This window comes from Onychomys torridus, chromosome 4 (assembly GCF_903995425.1).
Source record: "Onychomys torridus chromosome 4, mOncTor1.1, whole genome shotgun sequence".
Classification (NCBI taxonomy): Eukaryota; Metazoa; Chordata; class Mammalia; order Rodentia; family Cricetidae; genus Onychomys; species Onychomys torridus.
The window spans coordinates 3571255-3589917 of NC_050446.1; the positions used below are offsets into that span (position 1 = coordinate 3571255).

Below are 18663 nucleotides of genomic sequence, written 5' to 3' on the forward strand. Positions count from 1 at the left end.
GAAGGAGGTCTGGTAGGAACAAAAATCAGGCCGGAGAAGTTAGAACAGACTCAAAAGGTAGAAAAACTCAGACAAGTAGAGGAGAGCGTGAAAGGGGACGGCAGGTGGGAGGGGCGGGGGAGGGGCCACAGTCAAGGTTGAGAGAAGAGAAGAACAGTCATGTCCATAGGTATTCATAGGGAAAACGGGGTGCGGGGGGGGGGCAGGCATCAAATAAAGAGGAATCTGAGAAGAGACCAGCACGGAGGGAAGTAGGGCAGACACAAGAAATTAGACATGGTAAAGGAGATGGGAACCGAATCAGTAGTGGGGGAGAGGTTAGCCTGCAGAGAGGGAAACAGCCTTGGCCCGGGGCCCCCACCCCCGCCCCCAGGAGCCCCGAAGCAGCAAGACATACTTACAAAGCAACAAAACAGTTTTTCCATGCTACACCTGAATTACTCCCCTTTTCCTAGCGCTGTATCTGCAAGAACTTACAATAGACAATTACTCGGGGAGCCCCGCGGAGCCCGGGCACTCACCCGCGCCTCAGACGCCCGACTTTGGGGCGCCCTCACTCCAGCCGCGCCCCGCAACCCGGTGGCCGCACAGGACGGCGAAGGTGCGCACAGCACCAGGACCAGCGCGCAGAGCAGCGAGAGGTTCGGAGCCATGGCGACGGTGAGGACCCAGGCTGCGGCCGGGGCCCCGCGGTCGCCCCAACCTTTAAGTAGCCGGCCGCCCCATCCCGCCCTAGCTGGGGACCGCCCCGCAGGGAGGGCCTTGTGGCCCGCGGGGGAGGCAGGGATCTGTCCTGGATCTCCAAGACATCTGGGTTCCCACACCGACCCGAATGGGTGTGGTCGCCCCTTTGACCCTAGTTTCCAAGCGAGAGATCGGCATGTGGTGGACGCAGAGCAGGTGCTAACTCAGGAGAGCTGTTTTTCTGTGACCCGTGCAAGCCCCTCTTACCGTGCTATTAGCAGGTTCAACAAAAACTAAACAAGCAAAACAAAACAAAACAAAAGAACCACCTAGCACGAACTAACCATTTGTGGCGCTTTCTACCCAAAGGGTCACTGGAGCATCTTTTTCAGAGTGGACGCTCTAAAGAGAGCCCATTTCACAGAGGGGAAACGGTGCAGGAGTTCAGGACTGGCACAATGCCATGAAGAGGACAACTAATACTGTACTGTCAACCCCGTCTCAAGTAGTTCTGGGTCTGGATTGGACTGGGCTGGGCTACATGGAAGAGCTTCAGCTCCCCATCAGAATTCTTAACCTCTGGTTCTACTTTTCTCAAAATAGCATTTGTTTTGGTTTGGTTTTTTGTTTGTTTGGGTTTTTTGATATTGTTGTTGTTGTTTTGGTTTGGTTTTTGATTTTTTGGTTTTTCGAGACAGGGTTTCTCTGTGTAGCTTTGCACCTTTTCTGGAACTCACTCTGTAGGTCAGGCTGACCTCAAACTTGCAGAGATCCACCTGCCTCTGCCTCCCAAGTGCTGGGATTAAAGGCGTGCGCCACCACCGCCCAGCCAACATTTTTGTTTTTTAAAAGTTTTTTGGCAAACCTTAGTCACTTCGTTATACAAAGTTGTTGCCTGTTGACCGGACACACTTGCCTCTGCTGGGGGCGACACTTTTATCTACCCCTCTATGCTGATGACACCTCCATCTCCTATAATAGTTTTTCTATTTTAGGTTCTCTATCCTCTCCTGGGGAGCCAGGATTTGAGTCTCCCCCACTCTTCAGCTTATCACTGGGAAGTTAGAGACCTAGGTTGGACTCCTGCATACTGTGCCTCAGTCTCCTACTGGCACAGAGGTTGCAGAGGGTTAGATCAGGCCTGCTCAGATAGTCTGGTCTGCAGGTGACAATATTCACTCACCCCAGCTCCCTCTGGAGCCTGCACTGCATGATTTCTTATTGGATAGGGTTGAACTTTGCCCTCTCCCACCCCAATTTCTTCCCACTTAAGGGGATAGAGGTGAAGCCTAGCGGGACAGAGGGGCCGTCAGGACTGAGAACAGCATTCCAGGGAAGGAATGGGCAAAGGGCAGGCGAACATAGGTCATGCCCAGTGAATAGCAAGATGACTTAGGGGCAAGCTGTCGAGGAAGGAGATGCCTGGGGCCTTTGTGTAATCCTAAAAACTCAGGATTTTATCAGGTGTCTGTAGAAGCCTGAGTTCTCTGGGCTCCATGGTGTAGGAAGCCCACCCTCAGGCCTGTGGAGCCCATAGTGGGCTGACTTAGACTCAACTCAGAGTTGATTAAAGCCCACACTGCTCAAGTGAACATTCCTGATGGCATAAGCCATTTTAACCTCTCCAGATAACAATTTGACCGTGCATATTCAAAGCACACAATACAGCACTCCCGACCAATTGCTTGCAATGGACAAGGATATTCATTGAAGCATTGTTTGAAGAGAATTGGAAAGGACCCGAAATGTGCTGGGGAAGTAAGTGATGGAGCTGTCACACAAAGGACCACAATGTAGCTGGGGGTGGGGGGGTGTCAGAGCCAACTGTGCCTGGTGGCACATAGTAGGCACTCAGCAGTCATGGAGAGAGCTCCAGGTGCAAGAAGCAACTTGCACAATGATGGTACAGAGTGGCCCCCCTCTTCCTTCCTATAAGGGTGGAGCTGATGCAGAAACCCTTGCAAAGTCAGTAAATGCCCAAGTGTTAAAGCTGTATGCTTGGAAGTGATGAAGAGAGAGATTGCACTCTGGACACTACCATGGCTGCCTGAGGCTGGAGGAAGTGCTGGGATCACTCACTGTAATTGGCACAAGGAACCTTTTTAATTGTTAGTACTACACCATAATGATGATCACGCAACCATTTCACACCACTGAAAATCCACAGAACCGGATACTTCAGTGAGTGAACTGTGTGTGCCAGCAAATCACATCCTGAGACACTCCCTACAAAACAGTGTGAAGCATAAGATCTAAAATGTGATGAGAATGTATCCAACATGGTTATTGGTTTTGTTTGTTTGTTTGTTTAAGAACTGTAGTCTACAAAGAATGCTCTAAGAATATGTGTAAAGGGATACTTGCTCCTTAGCCGACTTGGGAAATGACAAGGAACCTGAGCCAGCAGCTGAGCTGGCCCCTCAGGAGCAGCGGGAGCAGCGTGGCCCTAGTTTGTCCAGTTCGTGATTAACAGAGGGCCCTTTATAGCTTGGCCTGGACCCCTGGGGTCAGTGACCACCAGCCCGGAGTTCCTGGCCCCAGGTTAATGATCACAAAGGTGGTGTAGCTTTGCTGGCCATGTGGCTATGGAGTTTGGGCCACAGTGACTAAGGCCCAGACTCTGCCTTCTGGGACCCTAGAGCCTAGAAACCCTCACTCCAGGGCATCAGTGAATGGAGACTGGAAGGGCAACTCTCTAATCTATTCCCTGCCTGGAAGAGGTGTGAGTCCAAGGGAACAAGGGGGTGGAAGTGAAGGTGAAGGGGATGCTCCAGAGTTAGGGAAGGCTCTGCCATAGACAACCTGGATGACTGGGTCTCCTCCAAGGCCCATTTCTAGCCCCAGCATCCCCAGATCCTGGCTGTACCATCCTGCCCAGAACCTACTTGCTTCTGAGCTTCAAAGTTCCCATCTGCAAAATGGGAACACCAGAGCAGGTCACTTTGACAGGTCCTTCTGAATCAGACCACCTAGGACCCCTGATGTAAGAAAGAGGCTCTGAAATCAGTAATAGCATGTCAGCTCACCTCGGGATCCAGTGAGTAGTCAAGCCCTGACCGCTGCCCTACAGGACCCCAAAGCCTGAAAACCCTCACTAAAGAGCACAGGGTGTGGAGACTCTGATGGGGTAACCCTGCCTTACTCTGTTTCCTGCTTGGAAAAAGCTGTAGGAATTCAGGGGAGCGAGTGGGTACAAGTGCCCAGAAAAGGAAGATGTGCCGATGACAGAGAAACCGAGACACAGGCCACTCACGTGGAAGGAGGCATTGCTGAGGTTCAAACCCTCATCTGGGGCTCCCGAGCTCCAGTTCTGTCTGGGAGAGGAAGCAGGAGCCCAGGCCCCACCTCAGCAGGGAGCATCAACCCTGTGCAGGAAATGGGTTGCTGTTGCTAAACCAGTCCAAGCCCATGCCAGGCAGTCAGTCAGAAGTCTCTAGAGCAGCTGGCACTACCACATCTCCTAGGCCGGGGCAAGAGAAGGTTCCAGAAAAGCCCTCGAGCCCTCCAGATGCCTGATGTCATCACCCAGGAAAATCACATATCTAAGAAGACCCCAGGCCATGGCCACCATGTGGAGAAAGACCACAGTACCTCCATTTATTCAGGCCTGGGACAGTTGCTCTGACTTGAATGTAACACTGCTATCCATTGATTGTTTGGTGTGTGCACCCTAGTCCCTGCTCTTTACTGCACCTTAGGACTGCCTTGATCACCCTTCTTGGCTGTTTGTGAGTCCTGCCCAGTGGCCCTACATCAGGCACCCTCTCAGTATCTGCCACAGGATCAAGTGGCACAGCCCATGTCCCTCTATGGCCCCCTCCTTCCCTGTGGTTGGATCTAGGCCGCCATAACAATCTCTTGACCCGCTTTTCTCCCTATAACTAACTTAAAGTCAATCTCTAGATCTCTGTGGGCTGCCTGGGGTGACTACCAGATGAGATGTCTCACCCTCGCCCTTGGCAACAGCATACAAAAGGCCTTGGCGGGCTGGGAAGACACCTCCCTGTTCTGTTCCCTCACCCCAAACACTGCCGCTCTTCATCTCCCAGGCAGCTAGCCATCACTGGAAGAGCTCCCTCTTTTCCTCCCAGAGCCTGTTTGCTTTTGGCCCACTGCAGTGCGCTGGTCCTCCTGGGAGCACCGCCCTCCTGGTCTAGGATTTTGCCAGGAGGGACAATGATCAGTAAACAGAGAAGGCAGTTGTGAAACCCAGAGAACCAGACAGGACCCGCACATGTTCCGGCAGGCCTGCACGGACTTGAAGGCACCTGCAGTCAAGGCCTCAGTTCCCTCGTTTTTAAAATGGAATGGAGTTTAAGGTGCCAGTCTCCTGGAATAGCAAGGGACTCCAAGGCCTGACACACAGCATCTCCCAAAGGGTCCCCGGATGGCCTGCTTTCTTCTCTCAGAGGCCTGAGCCCAGTGAATTCACACCTACTAAATGGCAGCAGCCTGGAGCAGTAGAGTTAAGACTACAGATTTAATGGGACTTGGCTCGGGTGGGGCTGTGCAATCGGGAGTGGGATATTTCCCTTTCTGGGCCTCCAGGCACTCATTTGTGAATAGGGACAGTAATACCCACCTGTAGAACTATGGGAGCAAGCCGAAGGACTGCCAGTAGTAACGACCACTGACCTCCCATCTCTTTGTAGATAACACCAAGCAGGAGAAAGTGATGTCTCCAGGCCATTGAGCCAGTGTCCATAGCCTAGACTTAGAACTCAGGTCTGTGGGCAACCAGGCCAGGGCAAGGCCTGGGTCTCATGGACCAGGATTCCCTGACATGGCCAACTGGGCCTCTGCCCTGGCCAAGTCTGTTCTGGGTGTGAACAGCTATTGGGAATATGGCCAGTGGGGCTTGGTTGAATCTATCTCAGGGACTGAAGCCACTGACCCTCTGCAAGCTCCCAGAGCCAGCCCCACCTAGTGTTGTGAGGACATTCTGAGGAGGCCTGGCCCTACCACTTCCTGGCTCTGTGCCCTGGAAGCAATAAGATTTGGCCATGCATGAGTAACATCAGTCTTTCCTCCCCTGAGACACACACTCTAGCTCTGGGAAACTTGGGATTGCTGAGAAATGAGCCCTAGCCCCTCATCCTGCCCCCCACCCTAGAACTGTGTAGCAACTCCTGGGGAGCCCAGACACAAACATAGGTTAATGGCAGGATGAAAGAGCCGAAGCACAGGCTTGGTGGCTTGGGGGAAGGATCAGGAGGAGACTGGGTGGGGTGCAGACAGAAGGCTGTGATGCCCCAGCCAGAGCAGGAAGGGACAGAGATGCTGCTGCAGGCGGCTGTTCCGAGGAAAAATTTGGCCAAGTAATTCAAAAGAGCTCCCATTAGCAAAGTGGGGGAATAAGGTCTACCCCTTACCTAGCTGACAGCTCTGAGCAAGTCACCTTGGCACCAAAGCCTCAGTTTCTCTATCTGTAGGTAGAAATTGCAATATCTTCTTCCCATGAAAAGTGTAAGAATTTAGTAAGGGAACAGCTGCCCTTGCAGAGGACCTCAGTTTGGTTTCCAACACCCATATCAGATGACTCACAACCACCTGTAACTCCTGCCCTAGAGGGTCTGACACCCTCTTCTGGCCTGTACAGTTACCTGAGCTTACATAAAACACACACACCACACACACACACACACACACACACACACACACACACACACACACACACAAATGAAAAAGAGTAACCTTTAAAAACTGTAACCAGGTGAAATACACCAGGGCTCAGCATAGCCTGATGCAGGTGAAACCTGTAAAGAGAAAGCTGCAACTTTTGCTGGGTCAGTTGCTTGGGTGAGTTTCTGTCTCTCTAATCTTCTTGTGTGTAAATTAGAGGCCACATATGATGGTGTGTACCTGTAATGCCAGTGCTGGGGGAGAGAAGCAAGTTTGAGGTCAGCTCGGTTTGCATAATAAGTTTCATAATAAGCTCACCCAGGGCTAGCTAGCAAGACTGGATTTCAAAACAACAAAAGTGTATGTGTGTGTGTGTGTGTGTGTGTGTGTAAGGGGGAGGGGGGGAGACAGGCAGGCAGACAGACACAGACAGACAGATAGGGTTTTTCATAAAATAAATGTTCAAATATATACTGGTTTATAAAAGTGAGCTGAGACATTTGCATGTCCACGTTCATAGCAGTACTGCCAACAACAGTTACAACAGGGAAGCAAGCCAGCTGTTCATTAATAAATGAGTTCACAATCAACAAACACATCCAAACAGAGGGACAGTTTAAAAAGATCACACATAGGGATGAACCTCAAGGACACTATGCCAGTCACCAAACAGCAAATACTGTGAGTCCACTTCCATGAAGTTCTGAGAAGCATCAGATGTATAGGAACATACAGTGAAGTAACAGTCCTAAGTGGAAGGGAAATGTAGGCTATTGTCCAAAGAGGACAGACTTTCAGTTTGATGAACCAGCCTGCCTCCATCTTGGGCGTTAAAGCCATCTTATAGTAAAGATAAACTAGGTCCATTCCTGTTTATGATTAAATTTGTTTCTCAAAGATTAGGCTATGCCTCACCTGTAACCTTATAACTACAAATGGTTCTGTACTGCCTGTTCAGGAAACAGCAACCATGTCTTTGTTTCAAAAGTTGTAACCATCTTGCAACCCCACCTTTGTTTCAAAAGGTTGTTAAGACTACCTGTTCTTATGGCTACCTTGTTAGGACCACCTTGCAATCATGTCTTTGTTTCAGATGTTATGACTAACTTGTGTTGTAGACTATTATTTAAGGTGTGTTACTTTTGTTTATGTTGCATTTGTTTAACTCTGTGAAGCTGTGTTACTGTGCCTGTCTAAAACACCTGATGGGCTAACGAAGAGCTGAACGGCCAATGGCAAGGCAGGAGAAAGGGTAGGTGGGGCTGGCAGGCAGAGAGGACAAATAAAAGGAGAAATCTGGGAGGAAGAAGGAACAAGAGAGGAAGGAGGAGGACTCCAGGGGCCAGCCACGCAGCCACGCAGCCACGCAGCCACGCAGCCACGCAGCCACGCAGCCACGCAGCCACGCAGCCACACAGCCAGCCATGGAGTAGGAGTAAGAGTAAGATTTAACGGAAGTAAGAGAATGGAAAAAGTTCAGAGGCAAAAAGTAGATGAGATAATTTAAGAAAAGCTGGCAAGAAACAAGTCAAGCTAAGGCTGAGAATTTATAACTAAGAATAAGACTCCATGTGTGTGAATTATTTGGGAGCTGGGTGGTGGGCCCCCCAAAAGAGCCAAAAAACAACAAACTTGTTATGCTCCTGTAACCCTACTGACTTTTGCTCTCCAAATCCCCCACACACTGTTTGCAAACTCCCTAGCCCTAGGCTATAAAAACCTTATCTTCCTCAGTTCCAGTGCTGATCTCTTGAACCCTGCTTTTAGAGAGAGGTAGCTCATGTACATGAATAAAAAGCTTGCTTTAATTAACTTGGCCATGATGATTTGGGGCAGTGGCCTTTCTCCTCACACCTTTGGGTTTAAAAAGTTCTGCATAATGGAAAGTTCTGGGGATGGGCAGTGGTAACCAGTGCAAGATTTATGATGAATTAACACCATGGAACCATGTGTTTAAAATGTTAAAATGTTCATGATGCTAAGTTTCATGTTATGTCTACTTTGCCATAATAAAAACAACGGGGAACATCTGCTCATCTGCTTGTCTTTTTCTGAGAGACAGTGAGCTGTCCAGTAGGGATCCAGTCAAGAGGACTCATGTTACAGGAGTGACCAGCCCAGGATGGTTTAGGCCTTGGGACTCAGATACAGAAAGAGAAAAGGGTGAGTACTGTATTTGGTCAAGCTGACCTGGAGACTAAGTTCATTCTTCACCAGGATCCAACAGCTGGGTTCCCCAGGCAACCTTCATGAGCTATGGTGATGGGGGCTGGAAGGTGCCACATCCTCCTGCTGAGGGTTCCATATGAAGCCCTTCTGTGCCCACACTCTCCACAGCTAATCACCACCACAGTTTCCTCTGTGTTGGGCTCTGGCCACTGCATGAGAGCTGATGGCCTGAATGACCCAGGGCAGCCTGCAGGCAGAGGTCCCAGAGAGGACAAAGAGGCAGGCATAGGGAAGCAGCAAGAGGACCGAGAGCTCAGGGGACAGAGCAAGTGTCTCTTTCCACAGTGATCCGATTTCACTTTCTGTAAAATGGAGTGACAAGGCTGATGTCTGGCAGGACAGGAGACAACCTGGCTCTCAGTGTGCTGCTCAGCTGGTGTGTGGCAACTGTGGCCTCCAAAGATAGCCCCTCGGCACCTGCCAGTCTTTACACACCTGCCACTCACTTGCTCCACACCTGCCTTTGACCTCACTTAGTTTTCACAGTCAAAGCAAAGGACAGCTGAAGGGTTCCAACCAAGGCCAGAGACAGGGTGGTGGCTAGTCCAGGGTAGGTGACTCTCTGGAAGGGCCTTGGCCTTCCTGTCTACCTCGAGAATCTCTTTCCTCTATGAAGTTGGCTTGCTCTGTCCACTCAAAAGAACACAGACTCCAACACTCACAAGCTGCGTGTGACAAGAAAGTCAACCACTCTGAACTTCACTGCCCTTGGACACAGAATGGCCAAACTTATGTCACAGGTTTGCTACATCTGCTATTAATTAAATAAAAAAAAAAATCTGGAAAAACTCCAAAGGAGAGATGAAGGCCAGGGGCTAGCAATTAGCAGAGGGAAAGGATTCACAAGATCTCAATTGAATAGGCCCGTGGCAGCCACTGCTCCAGGCCCTTTCAGATAGACAGGACTCTTGGGCTCTAAGCTCCAGTGCCCACGTGCCTTGAGCGTGGTAGCTCATTGCCCACCAGAACACCCTCTGCCATCTAACCTAGCCTGGTGTGACCTCAGCTCCCTGCCCCCAGGAACCCTGGGAAGTAGCTATGTGTGACCTTAGGCCTGCCACTCTTGTTCAGAAGAAACAGAATAAAATGGTGAGTTCCAGGTACCAAGAGGGCTCAAGAAACTGCTGCCTACAACCCACGGCCTCCTCCGCTGCACCGCCCACAGCAGCTGTTAGCAATCTACTCTTGGGCCGCGACAGCCTTGCAGCTCTCTCCCAGAGGCCTGGAGGCAGTCTCTCTTAAGCCAACAAAGCAGCTAGGAGCCAGGAGGAGAATGGAAGAGGAAAATTACTGGTGCTGGCCCCAGCCAGTGCTGGGGAGCTGTGGGGGAAGGCTGACTTGGAGAGAGGGGAGCTGGGGGCCTGGCAGGCTCTTCCTGAACCATGCATGGACCCCTGTCTGAGCTAAAAGGATAGTGGGTGTACTTGGGGACCCAGTACTCCTCTGGAACTTGCCTTCTCTTTGGCACCCAGAAACAGGAGAAGGGAACAGGCAGGCTTTTGTGAGGAAGAGAAAAGCCTCCTGCCTGCTTGCTGGGCCCCAGGTCCTACCATGACAGAGCCTACTAGGGCCTAGGGACCTATAACTGCCTAGGGACCCATAAGAGCTAAAGTACCAGGCTCTTCGGACCATGTCCACACCCACGGTCACACATACACAACGTGACTACGTCACACAGCAGGCCTTGTGTTTCTTAGACCTGTGCCCAGGGTCTACTTTGTAGCTTAATTTACATCGTTCTTGCCTTTGTCATGATTCACTCACTGACACACCCCGCTATGTGCTGTTGTCCGTGTCCAGTGTACTGGGTCTCAGCCCTTGGAAACACACACTACATCCTTGCTTTGGACCTATAAATGGTGGTCCTCACCTCAGGGTATTCACAGCCTAAGAGCAGGGGCAATACAATGTTATAGTTAAGGACCCTCTGTCACCACGTGGCCTTTCCTTCTTCGGCTGTGACAGTCACATTTCTCTGGCAGGGTTGTGTAGATTAAAATAGCACACTGCTGTGCATCCCAGCACTTGACATGCTAGGTAAGTGCTTTGAAATGTTGCCTGAGTCTGTGTGCTGTGCACCAGGGCCCATGTGCCCATCATCTGCTGTGCATGAGACACTGCATGCTGGGGTTAGCCTAACAGGCTGCAAGAGGGTGCAGTGATGCCTTCTCATACTGAGAAGGAATCCTAGGTTCAGAGCAGGATAATGATTTGCACAGGGCCAGAAAGTGGGGGAGCAAGACACAGATGCTGATAAGGGTGTGGCGGGGCTAGACACAGACACCGATTAGCTGTGGGCAATGGAGGAGAGACTGCAAGCAGGGAGCACAAGGATTATTTTGGAGTAATCAAATGTCCTTGCCAGCTGTGGTGGTGCATGCCATTAACCCCAGCACTCAGGAGGCAGAGGCAGGTGGATCTCTGCGAGTTCGAGGCCAGCCTGGTCTACATAGCAGGTTTCTGGGAAGCCAGGGCTACATAGAGATACCCTGTCTCAAAAAAAAAAAAAAAAAAAGAAAAAGGAAAGAAGGAAGGAAAGGAAGGAGGGAGGGAGAGATGAGGAGAAAGGGAGAGAAAAGTCTCTCAAGCATGATTATGGAGATGATTGACAACCCCAAATTCACTAAGAATCCAAGTTCATGAAATGGAGGAAATATATATATATGCAATGTGAATTTAATTAGTTATGTGAATTATATTCCAGGAACACTGTGGAAACAAAAGTCCTCCTGTTTAGCTGAGGAAGTTTCCACTGTCGACTACCTAAGGCAGAGTCACTGGGAGAGTTCGGAAAGAGCACCAACTCCCAGGCGCAGCCCCAGCCTTGGAATGTGTAGATCTAGTCGGGGTCCTGGAACTCAATTCTAAGGGCCAGCTACCAAAGGGGACCACATGGCAAAGCCACAGTGGGGGAAACTGAGGCTAAGCAGGAGAGGGAGTCTGTCAGGTCTGGCTGATCAAACAGCAGGACAGCTGGACTAACTGGCCCCTTCCTGTTTTCTTCTCTCCTTTCCCTCCCTGGGCGGGCCTGCCCTGCCATCAGCTATGACTCAGACTCTTGAGTCATCCTGTGGCACCAGAGAAGGAACTTCTGAAGAAAAACAATCCCTAACACAGAGCTCCCTGGATCTTGGGAACAGGATAGGCCCAGTGGGCTGGGAGGAGGAGAGAGAAAGGTCAGGGCGGTGTGGGAGGCCAGGACTCCCCAAACCTGACTGCTCTTAGCCACTGAGGTGTGCAGTGCACTGTATAAGGAGCCTCAGTGCCCACCTGCAAATAAAACCTCCTTCTGCATTCAGAAGCTCCATATGCAACAGTCATCATGACAAGAGCTGTGTGTGTGTGTGTGTGTGTGTGTGTGTATGCATATGCATGCAAGTGCAGATTTGTGCAGATGTGTGTATATATGTGTGCGCGCAGATGTGTGTACAGATGTGTGTGCAGATGTGTGTGCAGATGTGTGGTGTGCATGCATGCAGATGTGTGTTCTCATACATGTAGAGGCTCTAGAGATCAAGGTCAGCTGTCTTCCTCAATCATTCTCCACCATATTTGGGGGGCATGTTTTCTCCTTGAACCTGGAGCTCACATTGGCTCAGACAGTCTAGACAGCAAGCCCTTGGGGATCCTCCTGTCTCTGCCTTCCCTTCCCTGTGGTTATATAGGTGTGAGGGACCCAGCAGGCACATGGGGCCCTCCACCTATTAAAATATCTCCTCAGCCCTGTGATAGGAACTTTATAAGCAGCAATTTCCTGAACCCTCACTAAAGCTTATGGGTGGCATCATCCATGGGAAAACTGAGGCTCAGAGAGTTTAGCTGAAGACTGCAGTCAGGGAATGCAGAGCAGAGTTTAAATCCAGGGCTAGATTGTGAAGCCTGTTACTCTCTCCCTTGCTGCTTTAAAAGCACCTATGTGGGCTTGGGGCAGGGTGCAGCAGTTAAGAGCACTGGCTGCTCTTGCAGAGGACCTGGGTTGGGCTCCCAGCACTAGATGGTAGCTCACAAACATCCCTAACTCCAGTTGCAGGGGATCCAATGCCCTCCTCTGGCCTCCTTGGCACCAGGAACATATACAGTGCTAAAGAGATGTAGACAAAACATATAAAATGAAAATAAGTGCATCTTTTTTTATTCGTATTCTTTTAAGATGTATTTACTTTTATGTTTATGGGTGTTCTGCCCGCATGTATGGCTCTGTGTCATGTGCCTTGGAGGCCAGAAGAGGGCACCAGAATAGGCAGACAGCCTAACTGGTAGCTAAACTGTGGCTTTGTCTGAACAAGCTTCAGAGAGCGCCTGGTCCCCTGCTACTCACCATTCCCCCAAGGGCTTTTTCCTCAGTCACAGCTGCGCAGGGCAATAAATAGACCCTGTGGCTTGGGCGGAACTCGCTATGCCAGGCCCCGTGCCACAGGCACCAGAGCACAAATGGGCCCAGAAATGGCTCCCTCACACAGTTAACTAAAACTTCTTCAGGAAGCCATTGTTCACGCTCCTTGAGGAAAAGGATTTGAGCAAAGAGCCCATCTGCCTAGTGGGGATACTGGACCTGGGCCTAGGCTCCTTTTTCTGCTTCCTCCTTCCCTGCTTCTGTCTGAGACTCAGTTTCCCAAAATGCGAACTGGGGAGGTCAGTGTGTGCCCTTGGGCCCTTTCCAGACTGGATGCTCTTGATCTGTCTGTGACAGCCTCTGCCTCTCAAATATCTGTTTCATTGTGTCCTGCCCTAATCAACTTGGAAGTTGTGTTTTATCATTACTTCAGCGCTGGGCTGACCCCAGGCAGGCCCTCTATTGCCTGAGCTACATCCACAGCCCCTGTGGCACATTTCAAATTCAATTGTATTGTTGTTATTGTTGTCTAGGATTTCTGGGGACCTCATCATCCCAAGTGCTGAGGGCAGAGGATGAAGAGGCAAACAAGTCCTAACCAGTCCCCAGGCCTGGCCTTGGTGCGAAAGGCATTTCCAGCCCCACCCCCCAAACTCTGCTGGGAACATCGTGTTTCTGGTTCATACTGCAGACAAAGAGGATTCCCCATGGGGCAGCTTGTGACCTGGGCAGGGCCTTAACCTTACAGCCATCCCATGTACTCGCATGTGCTACGGACCTTCCTCCCCAGTTCACTCCCGGCACCATCCAAGCCCTACTTCATGGATGCAGACAACAAAGCTGAGAGGGACTGGAGAGTCGGAGAGATCCTGGCTCAGACTCTCTTACTCCTGGAGTCCAGGGCTGCGGTGGTCTGACTCGTCAGCCTCCTGAACAGTGGGAACAGAACCGGACAAGAGCAAAGAATGCAGAGAGGTGGGCAGGTTGTTCCTGTGTGTGTGTGTGTGTCTGTCTGTCTGTGTGTGTAATGAAGTGGTAACACACATTCTCTCCTATGGGATTCCAGCATTGCCCTCTCTGACCCGCCCTCCTCTTTGCCTGCCACCAATTGATTGCTCTGAAATCCCATCAATCAAGTCACTCCTCTTCTCAACAGCCATCTAAGGTGCCCAGTGACCAGAAAACTGAAGCTCAGCGTTCCAGATCCCCAGATAGCCCTGCTGCCTCCTGCCGCTCTCACCTCAGTTTCCAGGCATGACTCACTTGTCAGCAGGGACATAGGGCTCCTCCAGGTGACCAGCCCTTTGCACACAATCCTCCTGCCTGGATCACTCAACTCCCCATCTCGGCCCAATGTTCATCTCATGGGCAGGAAAAGCTGACTGGTCCCGTGGGCGTCTTGGGAAGTATCTGGGTATCAGCCACCATCGCCTCCCTCGGGGGTTACAGTGGCTGTCCTTTCGCAGGATGCGTTCACCACCCATTCCAGGGTAAGAGTCAGCAAGGGTTGACTGGGAAACGGGGATGGGTGGAGGTAGGTGGAGGCAAAGGGCCAAAAGATCCTGAGCAAGCACATATTTCCCAGGACTCCTCAATATCAGGTCTCACGGAAAGCATCGGGGCACTTCTGTGAGAAAAACCCTGAAATAACACCATGCAGGGTCTTAAGATGTGTGTGCATGCGTGTGTACATGTGGGTGCGCATGTTAGTGCGTGTGTATCATGGTTCCACTAATGAAGTTCTCCAAGTCTCCCACTGGGAAGATCCTAACAGTCTCCAGTAGCCTGGAGTAAAATCCACAGTCGAGGGCAGCATGGCCTGGGAGCTCCTGGTCCCTTGCCTAGTCATTTCCCACTCTGAGGGATGCTCTCCCTTCCTAGCTCACCCTGCCATCCAGCACTCAGGCTTCTCTGCCCTGTCCAGATCCTCCTCAGGTGAAGAAAAACAAAGCCATGGCAGGCGTAACCATCTCCACAAGACCCAGGAGGTATGGAAAGGTTTTTTTATTTGCTCCTTCTCCAACCCCCAGCGCCAAGCCTAGGCATCTGTCACATGATTCTGTGAATGAATGGATTCTAGAATCCGCTGAACATTTAAGTCAGAAAAACAAAGCCCTGTACATAGTCAGAAAGGGTGGCGTGGGACAGCTTGGGAAACCGACAGTACAGCCTTCCAGTGGCAAGGGAGAGAATGTTCCAGATAGAGAAGAAAGAATCAATGTGCCAGAGACTTGGGACAAGGACATCGGAGGATCTGACAGGAGGGCACCAAGGCACCCTCCTTACCTGCTGACACCCAAGTTCATGGAGATAAGCGTGAGGTGGGCGCAGTACAGGGGATGAAGGAGCTGCAAGGGTGAATAGCCAGACCCCCGAGACATTCAGCTAGGCCTGAGCAGGTCTGGCTGTGGCCATGTGGTGGTTTCCAGGGCAGGCCTGTGACATGGCTTTCAAAAGCATACATGGGAAAGGACACCCCAGCCTCTGCATTGTCAGAAGCTGGCACCCCAGAAGCCAGGTGTGATCCTTCAGTGGCAGCTGAGGCCAGGCCAGGCCTCTGGGCCTAGAGAACCTTCTAGAAACCCTGGCTCCAAGGACTAAGTACCTTGATGACCACCAATGGCCCTCTCATCTAGACTTTAAGAGGGACAGAGCCATGGTCAGCTCCTGTCACCGCCTGGCAGCTGGGTGCAGTGGAGCATTGGGAAACACAGGTACTCGCTTCCTGCTTCTTCTGGCAAGCAACGGTGACGCCATGGGCTGGAGGGCGCTTTCCTTTCTCCTCACACAATTAGAAGCTCTCCTCTGTTCAGGCTGAAACGCTCTCACAGTGGCCCTCGTGGCTTTTCAGCTCACAAAGGCACCTGCAGGCCTGTCTGACCCCATTACCACCTTGTCAGACACAAGGGGACCGAATGCACAGCCTTACAGGAGGAAAAGCCGGGACCGCTTGAGAGGGAATCTGGGTCTCCTGGCTTGTGGCCCAGCACTCTGCATTCCACCCAGCCTCCCAGTGCACTGCACCTCAGGCTCACCTGGGAACCTGATAGGTGGGCCCACCCACCCAGCCAGCCAGGTGGGGATGACTCATCCACCCTCACATGACTCACTCCTCAGGTGCCTCCTAAGGCCAACAAGCAGGGGACTTGGTGGCCACAAGCCAACTTCTTGCACCTCTCCACAATCTGCAGGGAGAGTTCCTATCTTGCCTCCTCAAGGAACCCACCCCACCATAGAGCTCCCAGAAGGCTTGAGCACAGCAAGCAAGACGCACAGCCAGGGTGAGAGCAGGCATGGGGCGCTCAGCCTGCTGCATCCCTGCCCTCACCTGCCTTTCCCCTGTGAGGAGCAGATGAGGTCATGAATAAACAGTTGGGCCACAAAGGGAAAAGCTTTTAATCCACAAAGGCTGTTCAGCTGCTTGCACTCTGGAATCATCCAGACTCCCCGGGACCCTGGGTGGACAGTGGCTGTGTTGTTCTACCTACCTTACAGGGCTGTGCAAGAAGAAGAGAGCCACTCCGTGAGGAGACGCTGTGACAGCTGCTGAGGCACAGCCAAAGAAGAGTCGGTGGGACCTGGAAAGGGCCAGGAGTCTCGGTGTCAGTGTCTGAGGTAAATCCTGCCAGCCTGCAGAGCTCCAGCAACGAGACACTCACTTCATGACAGTGGTGCCCACACCTGCTCCTGGAGGGTTGAGCTGGCCACAAGTGGACCTCAGGATGCCAGGCTGTGAGCTCCTCAGAGTAACTGCTTCACTCTGAGACTGTGGCCCAGTCCATGACCTGGCAAACGCCACTTCCGGGGCATGTCAGAAGAAGGGCTGAAGGACCACCCTATCCTAATCCCAGACCAGTGGTGGGTTGTACAGCTGAGCCCTCTCGCCCCTGCCTTCCAGGGACAACCTGGAACTTCAATCCTATCATCGTGTCCCTGTCCCAGTCAGCTCCTTCCAGCTCTAGAAGATCTTGCTACCCAAACCAGCTTCTTCCAGCCAGGAGAGAGTCAGGATCCCTTCACAGTGGGGCCTCACAGGCCTCACAGGTGAAGATACAACAGGCCCCTTCCTAACCACAGCGTATGGCCCAGACATTGCTGGTGGTTTCTGCAGTGTTGGTAGGTGACACAGCAGTGGACCTGAAGCCACAGGCAGAGAGGTCAGAGGTCACATGTTTATCTAGGTCTGGGGAACTAGAGTTAAATGGCACTTCTGCGGGCCTTTCTCAAATACCTTGCAGAAAATCCCTAATTCCTAGAGTACGTCAAAGCACATTGGGAGTTTGTTTTTGAAAATGACAGACAGCTATGAACACTCCAAACCAGTCTCACCTGTCCACTGGGGAGAAGGGGTGCTGTATACGTCCCCAAGGGCACCCCTTTCCCATTCAGCAAAGAGTATCCCCAGCCACCATCTCCCATCCACACAAGGACCCAGGCAGCAACCCCCACAACCTCCAGTTCAGCCTCTGACTGCACAGGAACACACCTCCACCCTCCATCCCCACTGTCACCTCTCGGTTGGACCGTCCACCTCTGACTTCCTCACAATGCAAACCTCCTCAGAGCAGGCCCAGACCACGTCACCGGGTGCTCAGACTCTGCTGTGGCTCCACACAGCCCCTAGACAAAGTGCAGGGTCCTTTACCTACTTCTCAGCATCTACTCTGTGGTCTGTCATGGCCTACCACTTGATCCACAGTTCTCATCCACTAGATCTTCCATCTGGACCTGCCAGACTCCAGCCAGACAGTGTCTTCCATGTCTTGTATCCTCTGTGCAAGTTTTGTGTACACTGTTTTCTTTAATCCTCTCGGCCCCTAGGTTCTCTGCCATACTAAATTGCAGCAGTCTATTTCTGTAAGACCTGTTCATGCTACCCCAGACCCTGCCTACTGCAGCTCCAGATTCTCCAAAGGAAGAAGCCAGGGAACAATATGTTTGCCCACATGGCTGACACGTGCTCACAGGCACATTCCCACAGAACTTGCTCACAGTACAGATACTGCCATCTATGGGCAAGAACACGACACTCTTCTAGACGGACACCAGCTTTCATGCTTGGATGAGTTGACAATGAGCCCAGCTAAGTCTAAACTTGCAGGTTTCCCTTCCAGAAAGGCTGTAGCAACTCAACAACAAAATCTGCAAGCAGTTGATACTACTTGCTAGGTCTCCACCCACATGCTCCCAAAGGAGCAAGAAAGAGAGGGTTTCTGTTGCAGCCCCACCCCATCCCCCACCCCAGGCTGCTGGTTCTGAGTCTGCCTGTGCACTGCCTCAGAGCTGAGGGGAAGGAGGTAGCTCCCAAGAGTCAGGTTGTCCACCAAGGAAAGGCTAACCTCTGGGCAGGGAGCGCATTGACAGTCAGTGTGCTGCCACCAGGGGACTCATCCGGAGCATTCTGCCTGTGAATGGTGGAAGCCGCAGCGGTGGTCCTTCTCATCCTACAAGACCCCTCCCGAGTCATCAGTGGGACTTCTGGACTTGATGTCCAGCCACACCACAAGGATTCAAATGGCCACCTCCAGTGACAAGTTGTCACTTTCGTACACCTCCTAGGTATCAGACTCTACAGGTAATACAGGAAGTCTGCTAGGCAAGTATCATGCCACCTGTCAAGTGAGACCTCAGAGGGGCGAAGTAAGGCGCCATGGGTCAGGTCACACAGCCAAGATGTCTAGACAGACCACTGCTCTTGGGTCTAGCTTGGTACTCAGTACCAAGCTATAAATAAGGTTAGGCCTCCTGCTCACTTGGAGAAAGCCCCAAAACTTTGGTTGCTCAGGTTTACAGCG

General features: G+C 51.6%; 1 protein-coding gene across 6 annotated transcripts in view; it reads right to left on the minus strand.

Annotated features, from left to right (window-relative positions):
- The window catches only part of Gsn (gelsolin), a 55131-nt gene that overhangs the window by 25831 nt on the left and 10637 nt on the right, over positions 1-18663 (minus strand). For 2 of the 6 annotated variants that reach the window (XM_036186072.1, XM_036186074.1), the window contains exons 3-4: positions 16357-16446; positions 402-472 (exon numbers count right to left, since the gene is read on the minus strand). The exons of 1 other annotated variant lie outside the window; for it this stretch is intronic. In XM_036186072.1, coding sequence (XP_036041965.1) covers positions 402-425 — 24 coding nt within the window. In that variant the 5' untranslated portion in view covers positions 426-472; positions 16357-16446. Of the gene's footprint in view, positions 1-401; positions 473-521; positions 1325-16356; positions 16447-18663 lie in introns of those variants that run through there. 3 more of the 6 variants (XM_036186073.1, XM_036186075.1, XM_036186071.1) reach the window with 3 other exon arrangements.